A 12351-nucleotide genomic window follows, 5' to 3' on the forward strand; every position below is an offset into this window, starting at 1 on the left:
ACGCCTTTGAAAACATCAGAGAAAATAAAAGAAATTGCTCTCCTTCTGAACTTTACCTCTGCTGGACCAAAGTGTTTGCTGACAGGGCAGGGATAAAAGCAAGAAAGGGGACGGTCCCATAAAGAAGAGATAAGCGGCACAGATTCCTGGGCTCAAATATTTAACAACTGACCAAAGTTCGCACCAGTAAAAGTGCCTTCTATAATACCTGCACTATCATGCCTTTCTTATTGATGAGCTAAGCAAAAATCTTGAAGTACTCCTCTCATCTGTCCTTCCATGATTACTGAGCATGTGGCATCTGCTCAGGTAAAGAATCAATTCACTGACACACAGATGGCTGGATGCCATTCCACCAAAAGTAAAAAAATTAAAAAAAAAAAGAAAAGAAAAAAAATTGCTCTGAAGGTGTTTGCAACAAACCAAATAGCCCATTGACCATAGCCATGAAGGCTGTAATTTCCTCTAAGTCAGAGAGAAAGTCAGTAAAAGAATTAGATCTAGAATTCTTGTCTTTTGAAGACCACATTATGGACCTGGTCTTCTCCTGTTCATTCATTTGCATCCTATGAGTCAGCATTGCAGTGGTTAGCTGACCCTTGTTCCTGGAATCACTTATTGCTATTACACCTGGCCTTAGGACTCATTAATACACTAAACTCTAATTTCTGGAATCATTACCATGTGATCATGACATCACAGAAGCCCAGCAGTTCCGTCTCCTGATCTTTTGAACAAAGCCACAGAGTGATAGTGGGGAAGATCTGGGAAAATGGCCTGCTCAAGTGAGATCCAAGCAGCGTTTATTCTCTCTTCCTTTGTGACCTTCTTCCTTGGACTCCTCATCTTACTCATTTGCAGACTAATCTGGAGAACCATTAAAAAATGGCAAAACATCAAGGGAACAGGAATTCTCTTGGTCAGTTTCCTTATTTTGGATCCTACTATACGAAGATTGAGACAGGTTTGGCAAGTGACTGGGTTTAGAAAACAATTTAAGCTTCACTCAGTTTTCATGAGCTAACAGAGCCAGATCTAATCCAGTGCCTTAGAAAGGGGCTGATCCTCCCCTGGGGTAGAAAACAGGACCCTGGGACACCATTCCAAAGGCAGCAGGTACAGAGCTGGGCCTCCTCTCCCACCAGAGAAAGAATGTCTGGTGTGGCTGATGATGAATGATAGCTCTGGAAACAGAGAGTCACTATTATGAAAAAAAAACAAAAAATGCCCACAAACATTACATCTATGCCTCTATTTTGAATTTTAAAATGATAGTTGTGCTTGGTACTATGAGGCAGGCGAAGACCACCATCAGGTCAACCTTACTTTCATAAATCACGCATGCAGGATGCATATGTACTTAACACATGTACAGTGTCTTTTATATACCATTAACACAACACACCTAGTTGTACATTCATTCATACAGAAACCCATGCATACATTCACATGTCATCCAGCCACAAATGCAGAGACACTATTCATAACCAAACAAGCTTTGCAAGGGTGGGGGTTGTGGGGTAACAGCTAGCAAATGATGATGACGAGAATAATGGTATCTTAGATAAGACTTTGCTTAAGAGCTTGAAATAAAACTCTCAAATGCTGTATAATGGCTGTTCTAATATCGGTGGTCAAAGGCAGAGCTTTATTATGCTCTGTGTGATTTGTTTCCAATTTTTGTTTCCCAAACTTTGTTTTACTGATATAGCAATTTCCATAACAGAACACATTTCACTTGTGCATTGTAGTCAATATTGAAAAGTTGCTTAAAACATTTCTCTTAATGGTAAACATTGACATAAAATAACAGAATTCGTAATAACTTGGTAACTTTTTAAGGTCATTGGCAATAATCATAAAATGGAATTCAGGTTTCTGCATTCAACATGTACCCAGTACAGTAGTTCATAGATTTGGTTGCTAAATGAGTCCCCTCTATTCTTAATTTTTGTAAAGACTTTAAGCAGTGGCATAAAAACTGTGGAAAGAATTCTGAGGAGCACTTACTCCTTAACAAGACTGATAGAGTACACAAATAAGTAATGGGTATGGAGAATCTGCCTTCTACTTTTTTTTTTCCCAATGCACGACTGAATTGCTAGAATTGTTTCGCCTTAGATTTCTGCTCCAGAAAATGTATCTTTTCCCCCCATTGTATTTATTTTTGTGTGGTTACAAAAACGTGAGAATCTATTTGTCCATAAACATTTGTAGTATTTTTCCCTTTTTTTGGATGTAATTCATGTCTACCCTTCTGTTCAGAGGTGTCTTTTAATTTCTAATAGAAAGCAACTATTATGAAATGTTAAGAAGTAGGGTCCAAGGGGCGCCTGGGTGGCTCAGTTGGTTTAGCGACTGCCTTCGGCTCGGGTCAGGATCCTGGAGTCCCGGGATCGAGTCCCACCTCAGGCTCCCTGCTCAGCGGAGAGTCTGCTTCTCCTTCTCACCCTCCTCCCTCTCATGCTCTCTGTCTCTCATTCTCTCTCTCAAATAAATAAATACAATCTTAAAAAAAAAAAAAAAGAAGTAGGGTCCAAGCCTCCAGAATACTCTACTTTTCTGGTTTTGAACCTTGAGAGAATTTGATACAAGCTGAGTGACTTCTCAGTAACTTGTTATATTTAATTAAATTGAGAGTGCTGTATTTTTTCTCTAAGCCTTTGGGAAAGTTGGCCTAATGCAAAAAATGCCACAACTGTCAAAGAAGTTTTAAAAATTATTTGAAGTCATAGTTTTCTCCTTAAATGTGCATTTTTAAAATGTTTACTACATTCATAAGTATGATTTTATTATATTTTATCTTAGGGTCAATTTGTTTTCCCACACAAGGCTCCTCTAATTTCATAATGAAATTCAAACGAGTGTTCCACATTAATGTTATACTGAACATCTTTTTTTTAAATCAAGTCTCAGACAACATCTCAGGAATGCACATGATGAGTCATAGATATTAGAGGGCAAATCACTGATCAAGATATGAGTTCTATTATCAAATAGTTATTTAATGAGACTTTTCTTTCTACCATTCAGAGATTATGAGTAGAAAAATTAAGTCATTTCAAAACCCTGGCTCCATATATAATGAGTTTTTCTAAAAGTCGGAGGGTCTCAGTCAGCATGACCTCAGTCAGCTAGGTCAATCCTAGCTCACTTGTGTCTTTCTTGGTGGTAACTTATCAATAGACATGGGGGCTAGTTCAGACTCCAGCCTCTTATCCCCTGCTTATGGGCCAGTTATGTAATTTCTCTATATCCCAGTTTCCTTATCAGTAGATAGCAGTTTTAATCACACTTATTTTGTCTACTTCCTAGGATTACTATAAATTTTAAATATAATAAGTAAAGGCACTTTATAAATATGAGAAGGGATTATATCAGCAGGATATGTCACCAGATAAGGAACTAAAAGCAACACAAAATTGCTGAAACTTTCCTTCTTTCCCAAAAAAGAGCAGATACTTAAGTAACCACTAAAAACCAATTTGTAATCTTTTTCCTTCGTCCATGTATCTTGATAGAAAAGGATAAGAGATGTTCCCAGAGCAGGAAGAAGCATGCTATTCCCAACCCTGATCACTACAATAATGTCAGTCTGAAGGGTCTAGGACTGTAGAGCATGTGAAGAAGGCATGGTGAAGACCGCAGAATTCCTAATTAAAAAGGTGTGCAAAAGACCAGTAAAATGCAAACCCAGTAAAATTCATTTCATGATATGCTGAATAAGCGACTTTGGGGTTCTCTGGGTTGGACAAGGTATAGTAATTTCCGGCTGATAACACAGCAAGAGGCTCTACCAACATACATAAAACAGATTACTTTCTCTGGGATCCAGCTCACTCTCACTTCTTTTCTCTTCCTTATAGGAACTACTCTTGACAAAGAGCATCGGGAGTAAACATTTAAAAAGTCTCCACTTCCAAGGAGTATTTCGTAATCGTATAGAAATGCTGCTTTCAGCACAGACCTTTGTGGGTCAAGTGTTGGTAAGTGCATTTTCACTGTTAGCTTGCTAACATACTTTAGCCATGAGTGTGATTATAGTCCATATATATAATTTTATCACCTAGGTAAACATCTGGTGTTCCCTGGTGGCCTTTTCTAAAATATCACTGCCTCCCCACTGCCATCTCCCTGTGTCTACCCTATCCGTTATTCTGCTTGTTTTTAATTTGAATATAATTACTTGGCATTATAGTTTCAATTGATCATTAGTGTATGTGCTAGAAGAAAAGCCTTATTAGGACAAAGATTGTGTTCATTTTGTTTTCTTTGTATGTAGATGGATGCCTGGCATATAGATGTGCCCCAAAAATGTGAAGTTTAGTGGATCATGGGCCTGAAATGTACAACTATTTTCTCCTTCTTTGATTCCAATAGCCTCTTTTCTTCATTATATACAAATTAGTCTCTTTTGCCTCTGTATGATGATATTCATCATTTTACTACCTATTTTAATCTAGGTAATTTGCACATATTACAAGTCAATTCAGGTATAATCTCATAGGGGAAAATCTTACCTTATCTTCATATTAGGCTAAGAGTCCATCTCTAAGCTTCTGTAATATTCATTGTACACTGTTATTAAAATTATCTGTATATATGCCTGTCTCTTCCAGTGTACTGTGAGCTCCTTAAGAGAACAGACTAGGCCATGGAAATATTTATATCACATTGTCTGGAAATAGCAGATGCCCTATAAAGGAATGAATTGATCTGAAACATTAAAGAGTAGAATCTATATTTTGAAGGTATGCTGCCATCAGATGGTGATATGGTGGAAGTAGATGTATGTGAGCTAGAGATTATCCTCTGCTTTTTTTGTAACTGGTGAAAACATTGCTCTGTTCTGGTTAATGTTGTTTAATTAAAATAAAATTACTTTTTAAAACGTATTTGGAAATATATACATATATAATTGTTCTTGCTACAATCTACAGGGAATGTTGAATCATCTGGGAATGTGCCTCTCCTTTTTTCTTTCTTCTAGTTTTGGTCCTTTTTCTGAAATGCCTGTCAGTATGACCTGTTAGAGAAGAATTTAGTGATTCTTTCTGATTAGATCAGGGATTTCTTGGCTAGGATCTCTTCAAATGTTCAAATCATGTGTGACTGTATGGAGATAATATTGGGAATGACATATTAAAGGTCTCTGGGCTGAGGGAGAAGATAACTTACACCATCCACCCTATGAGCATCGCATATGGGGAGTGGATGAAGAAGGAAAGACCACTGATTACATACCAATAAAAATTACTTCTTTAATAATGGAAAAATTTTTTTCAATCTGTTACAGCTGATGATTAAGTAGTTGGAACAACAGGAGGCACAGAGTAGAGTTTAGATTAGAATAAACACTCTAACATTGAAAGGCACTCCTCAGTAGGGGTTCCAAGCAAGTATGTTATGAAGGGCTGAGAAGAGAACAAAATGGCTTGTAGATTTCCCTTCCATCCATCCATCCCTTCCTTTCTTTGTAATTCCCTTACTTCTTTCAACAGATACTTACTCTTTGCCAACTACATGCAAAGCCGACATTCTAGACACGGTGAAAATGCAGATGAGAGTCTTAAATCTCATGAGACTTAAGATTCTAGTGGGGGTAGAGATGACAAATATGAATATAAATAAAATAAATTCATACGGTGATCAATCCTACCAGGGAATTATGAGTGATGTGTTTGAGAGTTTTGGAGGAAATGGAGTTAGATCACATCAGATACAGTGATCAGAGAAGAAATCTCTGAAAAGGTAAGATTTGAGTTAAGACATGAAGAATCAGAAGTATAAAGCCACTGAAGAGGAAACAAGGTTACTGACGGAGAGAACAGACTTGTGGAGGTAAAGAGCTCAGCTTACTGCAAGCACCACAATAAGACTCCTGTGCTAGAGGTCACGGAGGGCAGAGCAGAATGAGGTCTGAGAAGAGACAGGAGAACCATGCAATGCTTTGCACTTCATACTAAGGAAGTAGGTTTTTCAAATGGAATAATTTTACTCTAATGCAAAGGGAAGTCATTGAGGGTTTTTTGAGCATGAAGTTGACATGGTCTAATTATGTTTTAAAACTTCAAGAGGCACTAAAGTTTGAAAATAAAGGAACTGTCAAAAGTATATCAGGCAAGTGACAACAGAAATTGGGAGCATATCTTATTATCAGATAAGTCTGAATTCAGGGCAAAAAACAATAAATTAAGCCAAGTAACCTGTATTAGTTTCCTAGGATCATTGTAACAAAGTACCACACACCAACAGAAAACAACAGAAATTTTTTGTCTTGTGGTTCTGGCGGCTAGAAGTCAAGGGTTGGTTCCTTCTGAGGGCTGTGAGAATGAACTGGTTCCATGTCTCTCTCCTAGCTTCTGCTGGTTGGTTAGTAATCTTTGGTGTGCCTTGGCTCATACATGATCCAGATCTTTGCCTTCATTTTCACATGGCATTCACATAATGTCTCCTCTGCTTGTGTATATATCCAAATTTTCCTTTCCCAAGGACATCAGTCATACTGAATTAGAGCCCATCCTCATGATCTTAAATATATCTGCAAAGACCCTATTTCCAAACAAGGTCACTTTTGGCAGTACTGAGGGTTAGGACTTCAACATATCTTTTTTTTGGGGGGGGGACACAATTCAACACACAATATTTGTAATGGTAAATATAACAAACCTCAACCAAAATATAACATCATGAATATCACCAAAAATACAAATACCAAATATCACCAAAAATTACCTACACCAAAAATATAACTTCAAGATAATAAATTAAAAAAATTATAAGATATAAATAGAAATACTAAAAACACATTGGTTGTAGGAGCTTTTAGTTCACCTATCATATAAGGATATAATAAATAGGAAAAAAATAATGTTAAAAAACAAAATTCAACCAAGTAAACCTGAAGATGTAATTGGCTTTATTAAGCAATTCATGAATCAGGTAGCATCCCATCTAACAAGCAGAGAGATAACTCTGAGGAGCTGTACAAAACAAAGTTTTTATAGGAAGGAAATTGGAGCAAGGAAGCTATTAGCAAAAGAAAAGAAAAAAATTTTTCAGGGAAGGTCACCTTTCCTTAGGGGATAGAGCAGGCAGATTACTTCACTAGTGCCGGTCAGGAATTTCCAGACTGATTGGTTTAAAACTGCATTGCCAGGAAAGGCTAAAACAGCAATTAGGTTAGGTATTAAGTCTTTTGTGGGGCTTAACATAAATTACTCCACTTTGGACCTGTTTCTTTTTAACAACAATAAGCATAAAGAAGATCAAAGTAACTTAATTAATAAGAGAAACCTGATTGAAATGATGAAATTCCATATGCTGAAAACAGAAATTAAACTTACAAGTGTCTATGGACTATTTGTAAAAAATTAGCATATACTGGGCCACAAAAAAAAGTCCCAATTATGAAACCTACAAAGTACAGACAGACATTAACTGAACACAGCACAATAAGAAATAAGAAAACAATAAATAAACTCAGAAAAAAAAAGAAAAACAAAGACCTTACAGCTACAAATTGTAACATTTCCCTCTCTCAAAAGAACCTTAACTCAGAAAAATCAAAATAACACTTGCAGTATCTTTAAAACATAAAGATAACGAAAACACCACATACCCCTTGCACCTGAGTACAAGACGGAAGTGGTTCTGAGTTAAATGCCTAACAATAAAAACTTACTTTGATAAATGAAAATAATTAAAATAAATGAATTATCAATCTCAAAAAATTAGAGAAAGAAAACACATTAAATCTATGCAGAATATAAAGAGTTAGAAATTAGAGTTATAAAGCAGCTTATTATTTAACACAATAACACAGAGAAATCAATAGCTAGCCTAAACAAGGAAAAAAAGAGAAAAAGCACAAATATATAAGAAATAAGACATTAAAATGAGGACACAAATAAAAAGCAAATTGAAAGCTATATAAGCAATTAAATTTGAAAACTGAATGATTCCTTAGGACAATATAAATTACCACAACTGATCATAAAAGAAAGAAACTTAAACAGACAAATATCTGGAAGAAATACAGATGTTGTCAAAGACCTGTATCACCACCACCACAATCACCCCTCCTCCCCCTCCATCTGTGGGAGACCTAGATGATTTCAAGGTCTAGTCAACCAAATCTTCAAGAAGTGGATATCCCAAATGTTAATTAAACAGGGAATCAAAGAGAAAGAAAACATTCAATTTTCTTTTTTTCAATGAAGGCACAGTATCTATATCAAACCCCCCAAATAGAGCAAGTAAAAAAAAATCTACAGACTAAGATTTTTTAAGTATCCTTAATACTTTGGGGGAGGATTCATAGCCAATCACGCAGTGGAAGAAGAACAAAAGGACAGAGGAGGAAAAAAGAGAGGAAGATGAAAAAAGAGGAAAAGCAAAGAAAAAGAAGGAAAATGAGGAAAATTCTAATAGTCAAAGGGAAAAATATATTATTTTCAAAACAGGATACCTTCTAGAGATCCCTCTCTAGATTAAAACATGGCAAAGTACTAATCAACTCTGTAGCATCTGTGGGTGTGTTGTTTTAGTCATCACAAGTTATGTTAGGACTATCTTTGGGAGATTTTCTTTTGCATTAAGTTCCAAATATAGTCCTATTCCTAAACAATGTTTCCTTTTTTTCCAGGGCATAGGGGTTGTAGTTAATTGTGTAATTGACTATGCTTCTCTGTTGCTTTGATGGCTAGAACATTCAGAACTAAAATTATGGCTTATCTTTAAAACATATATCTATTTTTGGCATCATTCTAGGCACCATTTTAAGTCCACATTCTGTTTTCCCATCTTCCCTTGCTTCTATTTTCTCAGGTAATCCAGCACTTTATGTGTCTTTGTATTCTATTTTAACTCTTTTCCATAAATGTGTAATCTTTTCTGTGAATGTGTAAGTAATTTGTAAATAAGCCCTTAGCTAGAGCAAGAGTTGTCAATCTTAGTATTCAGAACAACTAAATGAGCAAAGGAAGCATCACAATTTGTTTGGAAATGAGACAAAAATATTTCAAAAATAATGCTGGAAAAATTGACTAAATAAAAATGTATTTCACTGGGTTTTGCTCATTTTCATAATTCAGTGATAATTCTTAGGAAAAAAAAACATAAAAACCAGTCTCTTACTTCATACTTTACATCCATTGTTTTAAAAAAATAAAATTTAAAAACCTTCTCTACCACCTTGAGATGAGTTGTATCTTTATGTTTTATTTTCCATTTTCTTCCATTATTTCATATTTTATATTTATTATACTCTCAATCATCGGGGACTTATTTTGTATGAGACTATGCCTTAGAAATCTTTATCATATGAAAGACGAGAAAACTGGCAGGAGATACTAGACAATATTCACTGATTATTTGTGCATGGTTACATTGTCTTTTTTATGCACATGGCATAATATTCAAAAAATATCAAAGGGTACACAGTAAAAAATTCATTTCTTCCTTACCCCCATCTCCATCCACTGCTATGAGCTTCTTCCTTCAAATCTCAAGATTCTCAGCAACATTCTCAGATATATTTTCTTCAGGTGTTTAGGCGACTTAAGACAACTCTTCTCCCCCATAAGTTGTATCTATAAAATTTAAATTTTGAAATAATAAAATGTATTATTTCTTGTGGCAATTCTCTGTGGAGACTAGTAAAGTAAGTGGCTAATGCAGCCAGTGAAGGCAAAATTAGATCCGAATTCAGGTTAGTTAACTGATCTCTTGTGTCTTCAAATTGGAATATATCCTGGGAAAATGGGGTAGGGGTGTTCTAACAGATTTCCAAAAGACCGGCTTTGTTCTTTATCAATTCTCCAAGTTTCATGGGTGCGATTTCCTAAAATGGATTTACCTGAGGACTTCTCACACCAGTCCTCCTCTCCCACCACCCTTTTAAAATCCATCTTACAAAACAGAGGTATTGTCATTACCTCTTTTTGATAAATGAAGAATCTGATGCACAGAGAAATAAAATACAAAAATTATAAAATGGGAATGAAAATTACTATCTGTAGTTTATTTCTGCAGAGAAATAAAATACAAAAATTATAAAATGGGAATGAAAAATACTATCTATAGTTTATTTCAATGAAAAAATGAGTTAATATATTAGAATTAACATAATCATTACATGAGTTACTAGTTAATATGTAAATATACACATGTATGCCTAGTACATAATACATATACAGGTATAACTTATTAATATTTTTGTAAACAATACTTAGTGCTTGCCTCTATAAACAAAAAGTGATTAAAATTGATGCTCAAGCCTATCTCATTCTAGCAAGAAGTAATATCCTTAATTAATTGAAAAAAATCTACCTCATTTGGATAAATTTCCTATAGTTTTACTTCTTGGGTTTGAAAATTATTAGAATTTGTAGTATAGTTACGTTACTTTAATCAGATGTGTGTTAACAATTTAATGATAATTCAATCTAGAAAAAATTTTTAAAAAATTTATAGACAGGTGTCAGAAAATTCAGATGTCCTTTTAGTTTCTTGCACCTATCTTGAGATTACAAACATGTTTTCCCAGGTGTTTCTTACACGTGTTAAGCAGTAATTACTGAATCAACATGATAATATACATTATAAGCATGATCATAAGGTCAGGTTTTTGCCAGTTGTCCTGGTTTAACTGTTAATAGAGTTACTTTCATTCTTAGAAGTTTATGTATTTGCACAATAAATAATATAGCCCCCCCTTAGTTTTAAATGAAAAGATTTGTTTTTTGAAGCCAGAGGTCACTTTCCAAGAAAAAGGAGCCACTAGAAGGAATGCAATTTTGAAAGTCTCCTTGACTGCTCTATAGACTAACTCTAACTTCGGTTAGAAAGAACACTTTTCTCTCCATACCTAATTCACACCCTTCCTCTCTCGTGATGGGCCATGTCCCTCTCTTTTGGTTTCATTTAGCCTTGCTGGAGATTTCTATATTTCGTTAGTTTCAATGATATACACGTATGTATATATAATTAATATCTTTCTTATCCTTAATTTCAATATCCCGTTTTTTCCCATTTATTTTGTTTGATTTCATTCTCCCCCCTCCAGTCAGTTTTAGTGAATGATGATACATAACATGCTACCCCACCAGTTCAGGGTGAGAATTTTTGAATAAACCTTCTCTGATACCAAGCCTGCTTCTTTTCCTATCATCCAAAAGTCTACCCGAAGCTTGGGAAAGAGCTGCCTAAATGGACCCTGAGTTTATTGGGAGAACTCCCAAATCGACGTTTCCCTTTGAAAGATGAGGCAGGGAGAGCAAGTTCAAGCCCCTAATGGCTTAATAAGCAATAAACCTGCTGCTCCCCCTTGTGAAGCTTGCCCTTAAAGGAACATCCTTCACCCACAGTTATTTTTCAACGTGGCAGCGGCTCACATTGTTTCTCATGGCAGGGGGCCGTGGGCTTCTTCTGGAGCCTGTACCCTCCCTCTAGCGGTGGGCCAGGTTATGGCGGCCTCCGCCATCTTGGGTTCCTCACGCTTCCTCTTTATTACCTGGCGCCGTTGTGGAGAGCCACCCGCAACTGGTGTGACGGCTTCTCAGGCCCCACCCTCCACTGGGGCTGCTTCTCCCAGTACGCCTGGTCAGGAAGCGGCCACACTGGTCAGCTTGTGGCGCAGACGCCTGATAGAAACAGCCACCCCTCAGGCTCTGGGATTTCTAGGGCCTGGTGGAAGGCGGTCCATGAGTTATGGTCGATGATGCTGTCCCTCTGCAAAAGCAGCACAGCACTGCTCAATCGGCTCCCTTTGCACAGCTTCCTGTGTCTCCGTTGTGAGTGTTCTGGCCAATACTTTGCTTCCTCGTGTTCGTCAATTTACTTGTCACTGGGTCTCCGAGTACAGAGTTTATTTTCGCTGCTGGGCCAGCTTGATGATCTGAGTCTTCCTGAGCTGTCCTCACACTTCCTCCTCAGTCAGCTCCCTAAAAGTCTGAGGTAACATTCCTTATCAATCTGGGGATCCCTGTATTCGGGGCCACCGCGGCAGCACCTCGCCTGGCTTAGCCTGGAAGCCGCAGGAAAGCACTGCGCATGCCCGGCCCCGGCTCCCACCGCGCTTGTGCAGCCTGTGCTCTGTGCGGGGCCTCATCTTTCCGGCTTGAGTGGTATTTGTTTTACAAGGATTTTTCCTCTGGGTACTTCCTTGGCCATATCTCATAGACTTTAGCAAGTGTTATTATTTTTATGAGTGCCTAATTCGTCTTGTTTGAAATTTTAATTTTGACTTCTTGTTTGAGTCATGATCTATTTAGAGAAATGCCATACGCTTTTGTTTCCTTGGGATTGAGTGGCTATCTTTTCTACTTTGGTAAAATTTTTGGTCCAAGA

The 12351-nt window shown here is 36.7% G+C and overlaps 1 protein-coding gene across 1 annotated transcript in view; it reads left to right on the forward strand.

The window, feature by feature from the left end:
• Nucleotides 1-731: 731 nt before the first annotated feature.
• KCNU1 (potassium calcium-activated channel subfamily U member 1) overlaps nt 732-12351 on the forward strand; it is a 154993-nt gene continuing 143373 nt past the window's right edge. The window contains exons 1-2 of the mRNA XM_088021308.1: nt 732-919; nt 3885-3986. Of these exons, the coding sequence (XP_087877434.1) occupies nt 773-919; nt 3885-3986 (249 nt within the window). The 5' untranslated portion in view covers nt 732-772. The remainder of the gene's footprint in view (nt 920-3884; nt 3987-12351) is intronic.

The sequence above is a fragment of the Eumetopias jubatus genome, unplaced genomic scaffold, assembly GCF_037043125.1.
Source record: "Eumetopias jubatus isolate StellerSeaLion01/CBP00866 unplaced genomic scaffold, mEumJub1_p1.0 scaffold_2, whole genome shotgun sequence".
NCBI lineage: Eukaryota > Metazoa > Chordata > Mammalia > Carnivora > Otariidae > Eumetopias > Eumetopias jubatus.